At 45.3% G+C, this 18,921-nt stretch overlaps 1 protein-coding gene across 3 annotated transcripts in view; it reads left to right on the forward strand.

Moving 5' to 3' along the window:
• The window catches only part of kibra (WW and C2 domain containing protein kibra), a 48,723-nt gene extending 29,956 nt beyond the window's left edge, over positions 1-18,767 (forward strand). For 2 of the 3 annotated variants that reach the window (XM_075882037.1, XM_075882036.1), the window contains 7 exons: positions 95-254; positions 776-1,038; positions 7,573-7,671; positions 13,429-13,594; positions 16,518-16,591; positions 16,675-16,790; positions 18,531-18,767. In XM_075882037.1, coding sequence (XP_075738152.1) covers positions 95-254; positions 776-1,038; positions 7,573-7,671; positions 13,429-13,594; positions 16,518-16,591; positions 16,675-16,790; positions 18,531-18,699 — 1,047 coding nt within the window. In that variant the 3' untranslated portion in view covers positions 18,700-18,767. The remainder of the gene's footprint in view (positions 1-94; positions 255-775; positions 1,039-7,572; positions 7,672-13,428; positions 13,595-16,517; positions 16,592-16,674; positions 16,791-18,530) is intronic. The other variant, XM_037430203.2, reaches the window with a different exon arrangement.
• Positions 18,768-18,921: the final 154 nt, after the last annotated feature.

Genomic DNA, 18,921 nt, shown 5'->3' on the forward strand with positions numbered 1-18,921 from the left:
ACGGCATTAGCAAGGCTACTTTGACCTGCACAAGGACGACAAGTTAATAAATGCTGGCTGCGAGCAAGCTTTCCACCACCACCCTTCTTTCCAGGGCTGTGCTCAATTGTCCTTGTGTGGCCTGAACCCATCTGCCATCTGGCTACGTTGGCTGGAACTCTTCCCCCCTGAAATGACAGCAACAGGAAAAGACGAAAGCAGTGACGAGTCGACCGTCATCTCTTCACAAACATCAACACTCACAAGAAACATAGGTGAGGCCTTACGCCGCAGCCTTGACTTCACATAGAAAGTGGTGAAAATTGCGGAAAATATAGTTCAACGTCCTTCCTCAAATAACTACTTTTCTCAGAGCCACAGCAGCATCATAAACAGATTGAGGTTTTTAGGCATTAACAATCATGCTGGCACTCGTTACTAGATAGCACATACAGGTGTGTGTAATTCAAAAACAAAATAGGCTTTTTAATCTTGGTATGCTTTTCTGCATGACACGAATGTACTGTGGTGAAGGTAACCTCAGCATTCCACACGCGATTATTTAAAGCTGGACAGCTTTTTTTCTCTCTCTCTCTCTCAATCAATACAGGATTGTTGGGTGTGTGCACTTTGGCCAGTTTGGGAGATGAACATAGGTGTATGATTCAAGTACTAAACTAATCATATTAGTGGCAGTCGTTGCATTGAGGAGACTTCTGCTTATTGATAGTTTGCTGTTCTAAAGAGACAGAGTGGTTCCAAGGTTGCCTCAGAGTGGTGGTGTCGCTATCTGCAGCTCCACCAGGCAGGGAAGAGCAGCAGCCTCAGGAGGAGCTTAAGAAAGGTGGCACCCTGAGGCCGTCATCCAATGAGCCGGTGGAGCACTGTGACAAGGAGACCAACACTGAGTGCGTGTTCCAGCCAGAAGGGCGCCGCGGCCGGAAAGGCGTTATGGGGGACTTGGCTGTAAGCCTGCCCGTGCCTCCGGTGCCGGTTTCTCCAGTCAAACGGTCGCAGACCTTTGGACCTGCGAGTCACCGTTACGTCTGCAGGGTGAGGGTCAGTGCATGCCTTTGTTCTCACTTGTAACTGCAGGAGTGTTCTCATGTGAAGTTGTATTGTAGTGCTTGTTTTGCCTGGCTCCTTCCAGTTGTCCTATTCATCTGTGCTTTTCATTTCTCTCCCATTGACTGCTTCTATCAGTGTGGCGTTATTTAGTTTCCCTTGGCATTTCAAAACCTGGCAGTGCAGTTGAGTGATAGAAGGGTAGAGGGAATACTATTTGGAAAGCGATCATGTGAACATTTGGGGAGCACTGCTTTTAAGGAACTTCTCTGCTTAGTTCCCCCACACTCTCTTTTTTATCTTAGAAAACTGCTGACTTGTTTCTTGGGCACCTAAGTTAATTGAAACCTTTGCTTAGTTCAAAGGGATTGCAAGCTTTTGGCTGCCAAGTGGTACTCGAGGCACCTGAGAAAACTTGAACCAAATATTATAGTGCAGAATGCAGCCTGGAATTCTCAAAGTCAACTAATCATTGTTTTCTTTTTTCTCTCGACAAAGAAAGATAGAAGCTCAAAATTCACACGTCACAGCCATTGTATCAGCCATTGGTTGATTTGAGCCTGACACGCTTGGTCGTTACTCCAGCCTGAGCGAGAGGCTGTGACTTGTCCTCGCGGGCGCATTCTCACTGAAAAGCCGAGTATGCAAAAAAAAAAAATAGAGAAGATGCTCAAGGTCACGAGACGTGTGACGTATTTTTCTTTCCTTTTTTTTTTCCCCCCGTGCCATCTCTCCCTGCTTAGCTTCCAGTGCTTTTGTCGGGACAGAAGAGAGAGGATGTAGTTGCAACATGCGACAAATCTTTGTAGCTTCGCTCGTACTAGACAGATTCTACGAATTTTCGTGGCAGTGAATTCGTGAGGCAATGAGCTCCTTTAATGAATACATTCCATGGCTGCTTGAAAAAGTGTTGCAGGGCCCCTTTAAGGCTGCTCAATTTAAACCAGTACTGACAGGATTTGTACAGTTCCTTGAATCCTTGAAAACCCTTGAACTTGAAGAATGCATTTTCAAGGCCCATGAAAGTCCTGGAATTTTTTGCCATCCTTGAAAATCCTTGAATTTCATGAGCAGTGCGCTGTCATATATCAACATCACGACCTTCTAAATGTAGTAGATCGATGCGTCAACCTGTCAAACTCCCAATTTCCCAAGCAGTAATGTGACGTGGGTGCACATAGTCCAATTTTGCGAATGGGCATGGGAAAAAAGAAGTTAGTTTTGTGGCGAGGGTGAAGCGGTGTATGTGATAGCAAGATATTACTATGTCGCACGAAGAAGGGCAAGCAACTTTATACATGCAACAGCCCGCTCAAGGAAGAAGGACGCACGAAAAGGAAGCGCAGAAGACGAGTGCTGATGAACAACTGTCACAGCTTGACACTGAAAGCATGCTGCTTAAAGGGGAACTCTGGTGCATTTTCGACCATACTGAGATAATGTTGTTTTTAAATAGTATTGACAGTCCTGCAAAAGCTTGGGTGGTTTATTTTGCCCAGGCATTCGCCAACAATTTTAATTGAGGGATAAACGATGAGTCAAAAGAGAAGCCAAACAGGGAGCTGCTCCGTCACCATGGTGGGTATCGAATAACGTCACGAGATCCGCTACACCCTGTCCCCGCCACGGCTGGCCAGGGTGTAAACATAGCTCATGTGCCTCTTCTGACGCATGAAAAGCAAATTGGCGATGTCGTTCGGCGCTGAATCAAGCTGTGCCAACTCGTCTGAACTTACCAGGGACAAGTTCAGCGATGATTGCAACTACTCTCTGAACGCAGAAGCATTGCTTTTAGGTTTCGACCCACCGGTGCGTGAAGCATCTAACATGGCCCAAATCGATTTCATCGTTGCTCAATATTGTAAAACCAGACGTCAACGACTACTAACACGCTGCTGTGTGCAGCTGTGTGCACAAAACTGAACTGCGCTCGCGTTTTCGTCACCCCGTAGAAGAAAGCGCGTACTGCATCCATCTGCTGAAAAAACGGGTTTTTTGAAAAAGAGCAGGCCGTTACGTCACATACAAGGGGTAGCCCGCATGCACAATCGGCTACCAATTTTAAAATGTTTTTTTTTTTTTTCTGAAAAACTAAATGAGTTACGCTTGTATAATTTTGCACATATTACCACTGTACCGACGAGGGCACACGTGAAAAGTTTTATTAAAATTACCAAAAAAATGGCAGAGTTCCCCTTTAAACACCAAGAAGGATGCTAGACAAGAACACACATATATCCACAGGATGAGTGTAAGTTAACCCCTGTAACAGTTGTTACTCCTTGGTGTTCCAGCAACGTGCTGCAAGTGTCAAATGCACAAGCCACCACTCTTAATGGGGTGGTGCCATCTAATCGCGAGGCTAGAGCAAGCGTCATGTGGGTGTCTTCTGTATGCAAGTACACTCCACACTAACGATTGGACTTGGAAAACATTTAGAATATATTTCAAGTCACTTATCAAGCGTACGTAAATGCTCATTCTCCTAATTGAGGCCCATTGCGAGCACATCCAACACGGACGTAACTCTATAGGGCAACGAAAGTTGTAGTCACCACTCTTAATGGGGTGGTGCCATCTAATCGCGAGGCTATAGCAAGCATCATGTGGGTGTCTTCTGTATGCAAGGACACTCCACACGAACGATCGGACTTGGAAAACATTTAGAATATATTTCAAGTCACTTACCAAGCGTACGTAAATGCTCATTCTCCTAATTGTGGCCCATTGCGGGCACATCCAACTCTGACGTAGCTCTATAGGGCAACGAAAGTTGTAGTGATGTCACACCAGATTTGTAGTGAGGTGAGTGACCTCCGAACTTCTGCCACGTGCATACCGGCAAAGCATTGTGGAGGCTGCAGCTAGCTACGCGTTTGTTTTAGAGGTGCTTGTATAGCACTTGTGTGCGTGAGCAGACGATACTCATCACGGCGTGTGCACTGATCACGTGACTAAGTCAGCTACACTGCTACGTACCTGACCAACTCTGTGCCCACTAACAGGAACTGAAAATTCTCCATATCAAAAAGGTGATAAATTATATAACAAGAAGAAATTAATCTTGGTGCGTGTATCGTGTTTGTGGAGCTGTTGTAATTAAAGCTTGCAGGAAAGAGCGCACAAGCCACAAATATTGTGGCACCACCCCTTTAACCCAACTATACATACGCGTTGAAGCCCAATAGTGGGCAACTTCCTTACGCCTGGAGAGTGAGGGAGAGCGTGCGAGAAGTTATTAAGACTAGATTTTATTTTGTTACGTTTGCGATATCTCTATATTTATTGTAAGTGCAGTAACATCTGTCTTTTTTTTTTTTAATTTTAGATTGAAGAATTCCAACTTAGCATGCCGCTTTGAGCCCTTGAAAAGCTTGCAACAGGTCCCTAAAAAGCCCTTGAATATCCTTGAATTATCGCTTTGGAAACCTGTACGAACCCTGCACTGCTTTGGATAAATTCAGTTAAGGGGACATGGTACAGTCGAACCCCACTACAACGAAACTGACAAGGCACAGAAAAAATTTCGTTTATGCAAAAATTTCGCTGTAGTGAAATTGAAAAAACATAGCTGATCTGAGCTAGCAAAACAAAGGAACGTTTATTCTGAAAATTCAAAAAATGTCCGCTGCTTCTTAATCTTTCTCAGCAGCGTCACGTCGCGATTCTCACCCATTCATTGCGAGGCGGAAATGTTGTAGGCCCGTGTGCTCAGATTTGTGTGCACATTAAAGAACACCAGGTGGTCGAAATTTCCGGAGCCCTCCACTACGGCGTGTCTCATAATCATATGGTGGTTTGGGGACGTTAAACCCCACAAATCGATCAATCATCAATTTATTGCGAGGTGATGGTGAAAATCACGCCGAAACAACGCCTAAAGCCGCCTTCGTGAACGAACAAAACAGTTGCTTGAACACGTTAACACCAGCAGCTATCCGCCGTCAAAAGTATCCTACAACACCGAGATGAAGGCAGGGTATCATGGAGCGGCAACTTTTGCATTATTCTATTCTATTCTTATTATCTATTACTCGCAGCTAGCTAATTTTGTTGATAATGCAGATGAACAGCCACTCCGATTAGTTACTACACTGGCCAAGCGCGAACATAATGATAAACATCGGAATCAGAAAAGGCATCGTGCCGCGGTTGCACCAAGCAGCTGCGTGAAGGAAACCATCAACTGAGTGACCGAGCTTCAGCTTCGGATCGTCTGCGGCTCAAAAGCACCAGTGGCAAAAGCAGGGAAGTTGTCACACCGGTCCCGTTAATTAGGGAGGCAATCGCCGGGTTAATTCCAAGGGCCGAAGTATTGGCCCCCCGAACGGCACCACGAAAGCGTGGACAATTTAGAAGTGGTCCTTTTTGGCGCGCCAGCGGACGCCGGCTGTGGCCCAAAGAACAAGTCAGAGCCGAGAGTTGATAAACAAACAAAATTATATTCTCAATAATGGCAGATCGAAAACAATACACAATAATGCACACTCCACAATAGTTGCATACAATATGTCACCAGTCAAACAACGTACTACACAGTACAATCAGCCACACTCGAAACAACGGACACAGACAACAACACACACTACAATGCAGTCGCATGCATTGAACAACCAAGACACTTAAAGACTAAAGAGATAGAAAACCTATTCAGTCCAAAGTTCTTGGAACCAAAGTCTAGATGATACTCTTCCGAGGATCACTCACTCCAAGTCCAGCGTTGTTGTCGTTCCGCAGCCCCCGAAGTTTCTCTTCCAGGAAACCTCACGTCTTCAATAGGCCACTCTCCAAGTCAAACTTCTTCGCCCGAACACGTCGACTTCACACACGCAGCGGTTGCCACGCGTCTTCGCTCGATAGCGGAAAACACACACTCTTGCCTGTAGCTCGAGTCGTCACCCCTCAGGTGGAATACATCCTCTTCTCCTGCTTTGTCTCTACGGACAAAACCTTCGCCGACTCCACGGCGGTATACCCTACGCACTCTGGCGCTAACTTCCGTCTTCTCCTGCTTTGTCCCTACGGACAAAACCTTCGCCGACTACACGGCGGAATACCTACGCGCTCTGGCGCTAAGTTCCGTCTTCTCCTGATCTCTCGTCTCCGCTGCTCGGTTAAATACCTTCTGCGCGAGATTCCAGAAGGTTCTCGTCATTTCGTCGGCGCGATACGCAGCGAAGGCTGGGGAGAGGGCGAGACGGTTGGAATGCCCTCCGCGATGGATGACTCAACCCGGCGTGACCACGCCTCTTTCGTTCTAGAAATTTCGCGGCCTTGCTCGGCCGCCGATGTGGGGTGAGGAGGTTCGTCGGCGAAGCCGCGCTTCCGAGGGGAGAGCGCGCGCCCGGGGAGCCTTGGATGTTTGTTTTCCTTTTTTTCTCTTTTGACCTCCCTGCGTCTCTCCCGCGCGTTATCGCAAGAATTTGGCGGCGCGCCCATTTTTAGCGCTCGTTCTGTGACAGCAGTCTCATTGCCATTGCTACCGAGCAGTGGTGGCGCCCATGCTTGCTGAACAGGAGCGGTATAGCGGTGATTTTTGGTGGTGTCAATGCGTGTTTTAGACTTTGTTGGCGCATTTTCAGGCTCTGAAAATGCATCGAAATGTTACAGATTGGGTTTACTGCGTAGAAATAAGTATCTGAGCCTGGAATTGCATTGCAAAATTTCGTTGAAGCGAGACGATCAAAGAAAAAGTGTTCGTTGTGGTGACAATACTTATGCTTTGACTCCTATGGACTGCCGAGTGGGAATCCTGAATTTTTCATTGTAGCGGAAATTTCGTTGAAGCGGCGTTCATTGTAGTGAAGATTGAAAACCTTGTGAAACTAAATAGAATAGTCCAGTTTTTCATGCTGATTTCAAATGTGCAAGAGTTTTCTTGGAAATAAACTTAGCGTTTGAGATGTACTAAGCTGCCTCTCTATTGTTTCGGACACAACAAGAAAAAAAGCCATTCAGTAGAATATCATTATCAGATAGTTGATAGTATGACATTCATTAATCGCAATGCTGTAAACAGTCTTTGAATCAGGTCTTTATCATTCTGGGATAATGAAAAGTAAATGTATGTACCGTGATTAACATAAGGAAGGAAGAAAATTAAGCTTTAGGAAATCTATGAGCATAAAATGAGAATTTTATTCTAACACTTTCTGATACTCAGTTTCTGCTTTATGCTGAAAAAATGATTTATGCTCTAGCATTTTAGATCATGTGATATCACTCCAGCCAGCTGAGTGACCCAAAGACATTTCAGTTTCAGCTTATACTCGTTCCACAGATGAAATACTTATGAAATGCTGATCTTATTAGACATAATTTAGGCATTACATGTGAAAGAATAGCTGTAAATTTCAATAATGTGATTAAAAAATCACTTTTTTCATTATGATCTTTTTGGTCTTCACAAATGATGTCCCTCCTTGATTCATACATTTTGCTCCTTCATGTCAGAAAGTATTATCCTTTTTTTTTTTTTTTCATTGTCTCTCTGCTTATGTGTTTTTGTCTTTTATTTTTATCTCGCAGCTCAACCGCAGCGACAGTGACAGCGCCATGCCACTGTATCGGAAGAGTGGCCCTTTCCAGAGAAATTCCATGGAACGTAGAAGCCTGCGGTGCAAAAAGGTGAGGACACCTTTTAAGTCTCACAAGATGATAGCATATCTTCATGGTCTTCTTTAAAGCACAGCGTTTACATTGAAGGGGGAGGTGCCCTCGAAAAAAAGCTTTTTTGTTTGTTGACCTAGAGCAGCGAGATTTTGCTTGCATACTCGTAAGTGTCTTGAATAGGGAAATATGCAGTTTCATCATAATACCTGGAGTAGTTCTCAAGTTACATCATGCTACGTGGTTCGACTTATATGGTCTGCTCGTGGAAAGCCTAGCCTTGTAACAAAATATGCCAGGAAGCTGCAAATGGTGTTGATCTTTACTCAAACGAAGACTATTGGGTATGAGAATCTCGGAGTACATGGCATGTACAAGTCTTCTAGAAAAAAAATCTGAGCCATAAACAAGAATTCAAAGATTGTGAGAGACCCCCAAGAAATGTTTTGGAATTCAGGAACAAAAAATCTGCATCAAAATATGTCCAGTCATTCCGGTGCTACACTTTCCATGAGCAATGCGTAATGTCCAAAACACACTTGAGAAAAAGCCAGTCGAAGTTTTAGACAGGCTTTTTTCGGCGAACATTCTTGTTTTTGGTTGGATATTGATGAAAATTGGCACAGACACTAAGAATGACCTCACATTGCTTGCATAAGACTTCCGAGCTGATAGCACAAATACTTAATGAGAGACAAATTATTTCTTCAATGAACCTCGTGGAGGGGCTGAGCATAATGCCAAAAAAAACAGTATTGAGAAAACTGGTTTTGAAGTTTGAACTTCTCATTGCGTCTCTAAAACACCCAGAAAATGTGATCTCAGTTTTGTCTTGTGATATTCTACTTCTCAGGCATGTGGTCTCTGTCCAGTGCGTCTTTCATTAACATAAATAAGTACTTGATTACAAATCATCACTGAACATTTTTTTTATATAGAGAGAAGATTATTGCATCAGAAAAATGGCTCACACCCTGGCGGCCTATGCCTTCTTTCCAAATAACAAGGTGACGGGCAGGAGACTGGTGGCACAGCAATTTTTTATCAGTTTATTTGATGACGCGAGACGGGCATATAAAAATTCGTGCCCCTGCTTCATACATGCTCTTTTGCCACTCTATCCGTGAAACGCATCATCATACGGCCGGTCGCGGAAACTCTAATCTTTGAGGCTTTCATTGTCTCAGAACATTCATAGACGCTCGTGGTGATACCAAGCACGTCTAAATCGCATCACAAAAGCTTATTGACAGCACTCTGTATGACCGTGGAGTGCGTGGACAGTGCAGCCAGCGCGTGATGCACTTGGCGGCGGCGTTCGCTGACGATGCGCGAAATGTGTAGCTACGATGACAAAAAAAAAACGGCACGCTCTGCATGCACTTGGTATCGTATTTTCGAGTGACAACGCGCGAAGCTCTTAGCCGCTGTTCCGAGCAATCCTTAGCTTGACTGTGGGATCCACTGCCGGTGCGTAAAATGCCCGTCCACGGTTTCCAGGAGCTGAAGAGTGATACGCTTCGTTGCTTGCGAAGAAGCATGTCGCCACGAGTGCACTAACACGTCGTTCTTTCCCGCAGTCGCCGTGAGCAGAGTTAGGCCTAAGATGACTCCGATGACGCGCCGCGCTCGTAGATCGTGCGCCCGCTCGTAGTGATCTGATCAATCCACTTAAAATTTTGTTGCTTGCATAGAAGCGCGTCACCACGAGTGCGCTTGCACGTCGTTCTTGCACGCAGTCTCGCCGTCAGCAGAGGTTGGCCTAAAGACGGCTCCGATGACCCGCCGCGCTCGTGTGGACCGTGCGCCCACTCGTAGTAATCTTATCGTGCATCCGCTTACGTTTCCCAACTAAAGCGTAATTATATCCTAAGTGATTGTCAAGTCACGAACACGTCACGAAGTAGCGATTTTCGAGAGCCATGTACCTCGCTACGCACAAGCAGCAGACAATCTCCCGGAGCGAGCATCGGGCCACTGGCGGGGCGGAGCTGAGGCAACATGGCGGCCACAGCCAATCAGGGGCCTTGAAACGACCTTGAAACATTTGCTTTCTGTGCGTTTATTTTTAAAGGGACGAGCCAGCTGAGGCGGGAGATTTAAACACGAATAATTGCTCGTTCCAATAAGCCCAAGAAAGCCAGCTCCCGGCCGCTCCATCGCAAAGCTGTAATTTTTTGAAAATCACTGTTTTCTCGCAATTTCCAGGAAAACGTTTCGCTACCTAGGAGGGTGAAACGAATTTTCTGAAGCAGTTTTGCGCAGTTTTCAGTGTAGATATTTTGTAATCGGGTAGAAAAAGAGTTCCAGAAACTGACAACTTCAGCTGGATATTCAATAGTTATTTCATCATCATCATTTTCAAAAAATTGATTTTTTTGCCATTTTTCGCAATACCAAGCCACGTCCCTCCTTAAAGGACCTCTATGCTATAATCATATTGTCATCTTTGCATTGCAGTAGTCTTAAATTTGTTTGAACATAGCTTACACATACAGTGATATTGCAGAGAAATTGGTTGCAAAACATGGCTATGCATTACAGTCAGCTAGAGAATTGAAGCTGTGTTGACTATTTATTTTGTTTAACTATTGTAGAGCCAAAATTATTGTTCTATTGAAGTGGACAGGTATCTCATTTCAGGGTAGCTTGTCAGCACCAGTGGGCCTTGAGGTATACAGTTGAACCCCTTTATAAGAGACACGTACCGGGGAGCAGTTTGTGTCTCTTATAAGCAGGATACCACTTTTTCATATCATACTCAGTCTATATTTTATTGTGCCCACACTAATGCTAAAGTAAGCACAAAAGAAGGCTATATACGGTTACAAAATATTTATTTTTCAGAATTTGCTTTCAAACCACTTTCCTTATAAAGTACTTCTCCATGGTTGGTTGTTTTAGGGCTGTGTCTATCCCATTTTTCAACACAGCTCCTTCCAGCCTGCTCACAAGGTCAAGGGCTTCATGGCCGCCAGGCCAAAGCTGAATGTGTTTCCTAACTTTGCCCAGCACTGTCATTGCTTCACCAGATGTCATTGGCGGGGTACTGTCCTCACTGTACGATACATCCGTATCGGTGTCTTCTTCCTGTTCCCCTTCCTGCACCATTCTTACGATGCTTTCATCAGACAGGTCTTCAGTTACCGCAAGGTTGTTGTCTGCCTCAACAAAGTTCAGGAATGTGCCAGACTCACAAAATCTTCTTTGAATAAGTGGCCGTGATTCTGGCTCAACTGCACATTACAGGTCTTTGTCTGCAACATCCTCCTCTTCTTCCTCCTGCAGATCAAAACCGGCTTTGCGAAAGCTCCCTGTCACGGTGCTTCTCTGAATATCATTCCATGAGCCTGTTAACATCTCAATCGCTGTTCTCAAATTGATTGTTGTCTCACGCAGCATGTTGAACAACAGGCATTGAACAAGTCTGACTCTGTATTTGATTTTGACTGCATTAATAATTCCTTGATCGAGGGGCTGTAGCACAGATGTGCAGCCTGGTGGGAAGTACCTAAGCTCAACAGCTTTCAATAGTGGTGGCTTCATGTGAGCTGAACAGCTGTCTAGGAACAGTAGAACTCTTCTCTTTTTCATAACCATCTTGCGATCGAAACTTGCTGGCGATTTGTTAAATTTTTCCGATGTCATCCAAGTAGCCTTGTTTGCGGTGTACTCAACATTGAATGAAGTTCTTTAGGCAGCGTGGGTTTTTCGATTTGCCTATAACTAGGATTTTTTCTCTCTGTTCCCTTCAATATTTGTGCAGAACATAGCAGTAATGCGTTCTTCCGACTTTTTGCCTTCACTGCAATCTTGCTTGGATAAGGCAAATGTTTTTCCAGGACTCGTCCAGATTGAAGATATCGCTAGCCTTCCACCCCCTCAGCAAAGTTGGCAACGTCTCTTCTTTCCATTGCTTGACGGAGTTTTCATCGACAGATCTGCTTTCGCCACAAACACTTTTGTAGCTGATGCCATGTCGGCGCTTGAACCTGTCAAACCATCCCTAACAGGTCTCAAACTCAATGTCAAGACCGAATGCACGTTGATTGGCTTTTTCTTGAATTAATGGTCTGTTGAGCGGGATGTTCTTACTCCGTGCATCCCGTATTCACAGAAGAAGCACCTCTTTTACGGCAGGATGGGATGACTTACGCAGTGTGGACCGGCTGGCTCCTGTTGGCGCTTCATTGAAAAGCTTCTCTCGCTGAGCCCATATCCCGCTAACAGTTGACAAGCTGAATTTTCTGGTGGCGTCTGCCTGCTTCATGACACACTTTATGTCTGCTACAATGTCGAGCTTTTTTGACACCGTCAGGCAAGTACGGCATTTGACGGAGCATTCTGCCATGCTGAGGCAGCGAAATCCAGCGCTGTGGCCACGGCGTGGCGGCCAACGAAGTCTAGGCCAGTAGCAGCATCTGTTGCGCACCGATACTGGCGGCCAGCAGTTAAAGTTGATAGCGATCACCCCATCACACTATCACAAAGCAGCCACGAAGCGTAGTAATCACGGTGTGACATCCGGTAGTGAACGGCAGCGATACGCCTACTGCAGGCGATGCGGCAAAGCACGTCTAGCGTCTCTTGTGAATCGTTGCTGGCAGCCAGTGGTGAACTGACGGCGACGACGGCAATCACAAAATGCACCCTACCAGCAACTGCACGGCTCTGAAGCGTGGCAGAGGAATTGTGAACTGGATTGATGCTACGAGCATTCGTTTAATAACGTGGGCCATTCGGGCCGGTGACCTGAGCGTCACCAAGCTCGTGAGAGAACAAAAGGGTTTTTTTTTTTTTTTTTTTTTGCACTTGCAGTGAAGCTTGGCCTCCGAGACTCGAAACTCACTTTTTTTTTTGCGCTGTTTGTGTGAGAGTTTCAATTATAGCCTCTGAGACTTGCAACTCTATTTTTTTTTTTCTCTCATTTCTGGCTTTCGTTTGGCTTAGCTCCTGGCATGCTTTGTAGCCTTTGATATTTTTCAGGAAAGCAAGACAACGGTGATGGAGCGGCCGTAGCTTGTCAAGCAGCGCTGGGCTGATCGCGGTGTTCACGTAACGCTTAAGAAAGGATTCGCGGTGCACTAGTGCTATTTTTGGACTTGTGGAGAACACACATGTGAGGCGTTTTAATTGGAAGATTTCTGCTATGTGTTCACACTGCGTGCTCGCGGTATTGGCTCCTTCAGGTACCTGTGAAGTGCACACACACGTGGACGTGTTCGTCTCTTGGCGGTAAGGCTTAAGTGCATATCAGCAATGTGTACCAGTTTCGAAGACCTTTTATGATTGTTTTATAACCGACTGATCTACTAAACATTTACTGAGGCTATAATAAACAAGGTCTTCATAATCTATTGTTTTTTCTATATTCAAAAATGGACACAAGTCGAGTTAGCGGTTGATGGCGCTTCATTCAGGTTATAATGTCTGTTACAAGCAATGTTATTGACAAAAAACTCACTGATATCTTGTCCTTTACAACCGATTGTCTTCATTATCCGCTGTCTCTTACAAAAGAAGTCAAATTAATGAGAGAGATAGGCTGGCCAACCAAAAGTGTGAATGTTGTCTGTTATACCCGTTTGTCCATTACATCCGTGCTTCTTATAACGGGATTCAACTGTAGAGGGAGGTGTAATCATAGCATCGTCTTCGTACGATCTCAGTCAATTGGTGAGTCCTCTCGTTTGTCGTCGTTCTCTCATTTGTCAGTGTTGGCATTAATTTCAAAGGGATAAAGTGAATGTGTTCATTGTGTCTTCTTTGGTGCAGTCAGCTGCTCATGGAGGCAAGGCGGCAAGTCACACGTCTGGGGCACGGACATCTCTGGATCTTGCATTGGACCTGCAGGCGTCGCAGACACGGCTGCAGCTGCTGCAGCAGGACTTGGCTCGCCTTAGGGAGATGAAGAGGCGTTTGGAGGACACAAAAGCCAGGGGTGAGTTACTTTTTGCACATTGCAGAGCAAAACACGCATTTCCCAAATCTCTATGATACCAATTCGAAGGGAGCACGCAAAATATTCGTATCATACCGAATTCTTATGAACCAAAAACCAGTTAAAGCTGATCATGAAAATGAACAAGAACTTTATTGAGGTCAACTATTACTTGCTGAAAAAAAGTTCATGATGTTCTTTTGAAATTTCCTGCCTTCATCGTCATCATCAGCAGCCTGACAATAGTGTGATAGCGCATTCACACTAGGCATCAAAGGGAGGGAAAGCGGCAAAACTTATTGGAAGTTCACTCCCTTTGCCGTTGAAGCGGCCGGAAAAACATGCCGCAAAGGCGCCACGAAAAAAAAGAAAATCAGTCACGCGAGAGAATTTAAGAAAAGATGCCAGAGCGGCCGCGAAACCATGTCTGCGCCTGCCGAAAATTATACAGATTCATTCTGCCTACTGCCACCGCCTTCCCTGCTTGAGAATTCATTCCATTTCGCCCATTTCTTGAGCATTGAAATTCATGCAGAGTTCTAGTTATGCATGCAAAGCACTAAAAAGAAACAGTTTGCACCTGTACAAATTCCGTTTTGGAAGATACACCAGCAGAAACAACACGAGCAGATGCAGCGGCGGCGACGGATTTTGCCGGAATATCAAAAGCGAGACTTGTTAAGGCATGCGGACTCGCTGCTGCTGCACCTTCTTCTACTTCTTGTGTTCTCGGCAATCATAATTCAAACCAGGCTCTTGATAAACATGTTTTGTCAAGGCTGTGAGCTTTGTCATGCTGCGCAGCTAGTTCGCGATTGCACCGATGCGAGCCTTTGCCACCATGTTGAATTTGCTGTTCGTTGTTTACATTACGTGGTTTGAGAGTTAGTGCAGCGGGTGTAGCCCAAGCCACGAAGCAAATAGCCGATATGCTATCGCGAGGCGGAAAGATTGGTCTCAGGCCTATCTTTTGGCGTCAGCGTCGCATTGTGGTTCTCCGGACCAGGGAAGCGAGGGAAATTCCCATGCGTTTTGTCGCATTCATCATTGCGGGCATGTAGCCAGAAATTTTCTCCTGGGGGGGGGGGGGGGGGGGGGGGCACCATTTTTATTTTGAGAAGGTTACCCCCTTAAAACGGCCATATTTTGCTCTCCATGCCATGGCGAAAAAAATTTGAGGGAGAGGAATGTGTTTTGTGTGCCACCCCTGGCTACACCTCTGGTTCACTACCTTTGAGGTACGGTGTGAATGGGCCTTCCTGCTACAGACAAGCGGCGATACATCATTCCCGTGCAGCGGTTGATTGCCGGTTCGCATCATCCGCAGTGGCTGAAGAAACTGTACAACACCAAATTTCCGCGTATTTGATATAATGTAGTCCATCCCAAAAAAACCTTAAAATTTGTATCATTGCAAAATTCGCATGAGCCCTAATCGTATTATAGAGATTATACTGTAATTGGTAGGCACTGTGTCTGTCATTCACATAAAATCATGTTATCAGGCACTGATAGTAACATGATGCTTCATGTGACCACAATGTCTTTTGGGCCTGCTTTCCTGCTATTGTGTTTTTTCTTGTCTACATATGTGCTCATGGTTACACCACCGTAGAAAATTTATTCTTGCTGCAAACTAAAATATGCACTTCCTTAGCAGCATTTCTCTCTGTTTATGAGTTTGAACTGTGCCATCAGATGATGCCACCATCCTGGTTGCTCTGGAATTTTGGGGACCAAACAAACTCCCTGTTGACATTGTCATGACTTTCTAGCACATTACATCACGCAGCCCAAGCTTAGGTCTACTTTACTGATTTTACTTATTCATAATGCTTTATTGCCTAAGTACCGTATTTATTCGAATATAGGTCGACTTTTTTTCTGAAGATGTTGTTCATAACCAGCTATCGACCTATATTCATGACCAAAGAATCTTTACCTATATTCGCGATCAAACCAACCAAAAACACCGAGCTTATGGCGTTCAACTGCCGCACCCGCTGTTCGTCAAGCGGTTACTGCTGCATACGCACGTTATATACTATAAAATCTGAAATAAAGACCCCCTCCTCCTTTTTGACTACCTAAGTAATTGAGAAAAAAGTTATTCATGCAGTAGTCGCATATCGCCCCTGCAAAATGCAGGCGCTCCGCCGTGTTTGCGATGAAACCCATGAGTTCCCTAGGTATTGGCCGTGAAGTCCCCAGTCCCTAGACTGCCTTCTGGCGTGCAGCCGCACTACTGGCGTGAGGCCTCACGCTTTGTTAATTGTACGATCGGCGTGACGGTTCGCATATGCTTTAGGCGCTGCGCCATGCTCCCGACCGGCCTGCAGAAATCAGGCGCCTTCTTCTAACAACCACCACCTTTTGGTTGTGTGTGGTTGCGACGATGTCACGTCGGCAGAGCTACACAGGTGACTTCAAGTACCAAGTGATACTTTTTACCGAGGACTTGAGCATAATTGGGCCGTGCGGGGCGAGTTCTGTGTAAATGAGATGATCAGGGGTTGTCAAAAGCAGTGGGACCATATGTTTGCATGCAAATGTCGGCTTCGTGCCTTTCGCAACCCAGCAATCAAATCGGCAGCGGTGGCAGCAAGGATGACGTCATTTGGAAAGTCTCGGATGTTTGCGAAGAATTCGATGTCGACATCATCTTGCACTTCTGACAAAATGACGGCCCCGGCAGCAATTAGGGCACTAAGTTATGTAAATAAAAGTGTGCTACGTTTTAATTTGTCTGTTTCTAAACTAAGGAAAAAACATTGGTTGACCTATATTCGAATATTTTTCTTTCTCTCGTAGAACACTATAGGTAGGGGTCGACCTATACTCGCGCCCGACCTATTTTCGAGTGAATACGGTATCTTTGATGGTGTTGCCATTTTCTGAGTAAATATTTCTGCACTATTTTCAGGCGAGACTGAAATACCTGCCTGGTTGGCTGATGATGAACAATTGCGACAAGTACTGGCAGCAGCAGATCGCCAGGTGAGATATTTAAGCCTTTTGTTGCAAAGTGAAGCTGAAGGGATGAACTGCACTCAGAACGTTACTCTTTTTTTCTGCTGCAGGCCTCAAAGCAGACGGTGGAGGAGAAGAAGACAGAAAAATTGCTCAAGAAAACTTCTCGGGAAATATACAGGTTGCGCAAGAGTCGTAAGAAACAACCTGACATGGCGTTCTTCAAGTACGTTGTTTTTTGTGTTTTTTTGCTTACTATGGTTCAAAGTGTATGTCCAAAGTTTCTTGCCTCAAAAATTTTGGGGCTCACGTTTGTGGTCATCTGCGGCCTTGTCCTCAGGCCCGGGTCAAGTTGTCAAAACTCGTGTTTGTGGGCACCAGAATCCTTGTCCTTGGGCCAAGTTATCACTAGTAATGTTCATGGTTGTGTTTATCAGTAGCCTTGTCATGAGATCAAGTTATCGTTGCTAATGTTAGTGTGGTCAGCAGCATTGTCCTTTGGGCGAGCTATCACTGGTCATGTTTGTGGTCACCAACATCCTTGTTGTTCGACCAAGTTATCACTGGTTATGTTAGTGGTCGTTGTCATCAGCAGCCTTATCATCAGATCAAGTCATTATTGCTCATGTTAGTGTCATTAGCAGCCTTGTCCTTAAGGCAAGCTATCACTGGTCATGTTTGTGGTCACCAACATCCTTGTCATTCGACCAAGTTATCACTGGTTATGTTAGTGGTCGTGGTAATCAGCAGCCTTATCATCAGATCAAGTTTCTATCGCTCATATTAGTGTCATTAGCAGCCTTGACCTTAGGCCAAGTACAATCACTGCTCATGTTTGTGGTCACCGACTTCCTTGTCCTCAAGTTGAGGAGCTTTTTTTTTCGCGTCGGCATTCGAGAAACATGTCGATACCGTTACCTCGAATGACTCAAGTCTGAACACTGATCCTGAAATATTGGGAGTTTGTTCAACGGGTATGTTTCAGCACATACTGTGACTGCACGGGTTACTTGAAGGCAATGAATGCTTGAGAACAAGCTCGTCTTTACATGTTACTTGAACGGAGCGTTATCAATAGCAGTAGGCAAGTAAATAATGCGTGCACCACTTTTAGCAGTCACAAACATTTTTCCTTGCTAGCCATGGCCCCTTGCAAAACGTTCTCGAGCCACGTGTCTGAAACCCCTGCTTTAACGTTATAGATTTTGTGCTGCCATGCGTGGGCCACATTTATGGGGACAAAATTTTAAAAAATGCCCATACTACATGAATTTAAGTTTGTTTTAAAGAGATCCTTGAAGTCACCATTAAATTTTTGCTCTGTTGTCTTTCGCCACAGAGTGCATCGTGAATGCAGCTTAGTGCTGCAGATTTTCTTTTACTTGGCTTAAGATTTCTGAGTGCATGTATTGCACAGCACTCTCGTATTTAAACGCAACATCAAATTTTTTAGTATAATGGCTGGTATGCACAATTGCTCATAACAACCATGTGATGTCATGACGAATCTAGCTCGGAAAAATAATGTTGGCTCTGATGTACAAGTTCCAAGTCAATATTACTCCAATATGACCCAAACTATAAATTGTCCTATTTCAGTTATAAGAACTGTAAACCTAACTGAATAGTATACCACTTTGCACTCCGGCCTCGCCGCGGTGATCTAGTGACTAAGATACTCGGCTGCTGACCCGCAGGTTGTGGGATCGAATCCCGGCTGCATTTTCAATGGAGGCGAAAATGCTGTAGGCCCGTGTGCCCAGATTTGGGTGCACGTTGAAGAACCTCAGGTAGCCAAAATTTCCAGAGTCTTCCGCTACGGCATAGGAGCCCAACAAATGTGTGGCATGACGTTCACCTAAAACTTGTTGTCTCATTTTTTTGTTTTACTGTTTTGTTTTTTTGTTTTTTTACATTGTGGTTTATGGGCGCTATCCAAATGGTGTTGTGCGGTTTTTCCCACCAGAGAAAAAATGGCCTTCTTCACGCGGGCCCAGTCCACCGTCCCAGTGCTTCCTCCCGAGGCAGACATCGCCGAGGAGGAAGGGGCGAGCACTCCAGGAATGCCTGCTGCCGCGTCCACCCCACAGCGTTACGAGTACACTGTAGATCCCGTGTTGGGCGTGCAGGTGTGACATCAAGACACCCAAGTGCCTCGAGTCTATAATATAATGGCGACACACCGCCACGCCACACACTGAAACATCGATCAAAGTACGGCCTCGCATGAGGAGCAAGTCTCTCACGGGGCCAGCTAGCCATCGGCCGACCACCTGAGCCGAGCGCCTGGAGCCCGAGCGTCCCTTCGGAGCTTGTGTACGTACCTGAGACCACCTCAAACACCATAGCCGCCGCGC

The sequence above is a fragment of the Rhipicephalus microplus genome, chromosome 2, assembly GCF_043290135.1.
Source record: "Rhipicephalus microplus isolate Deutch F79 chromosome 2, USDA_Rmic, whole genome shotgun sequence".
In the NCBI taxonomy this organism is placed as follows: Eukaryota; Metazoa; Arthropoda; class Arachnida; order Ixodida; family Ixodidae; genus Rhipicephalus; species Rhipicephalus microplus.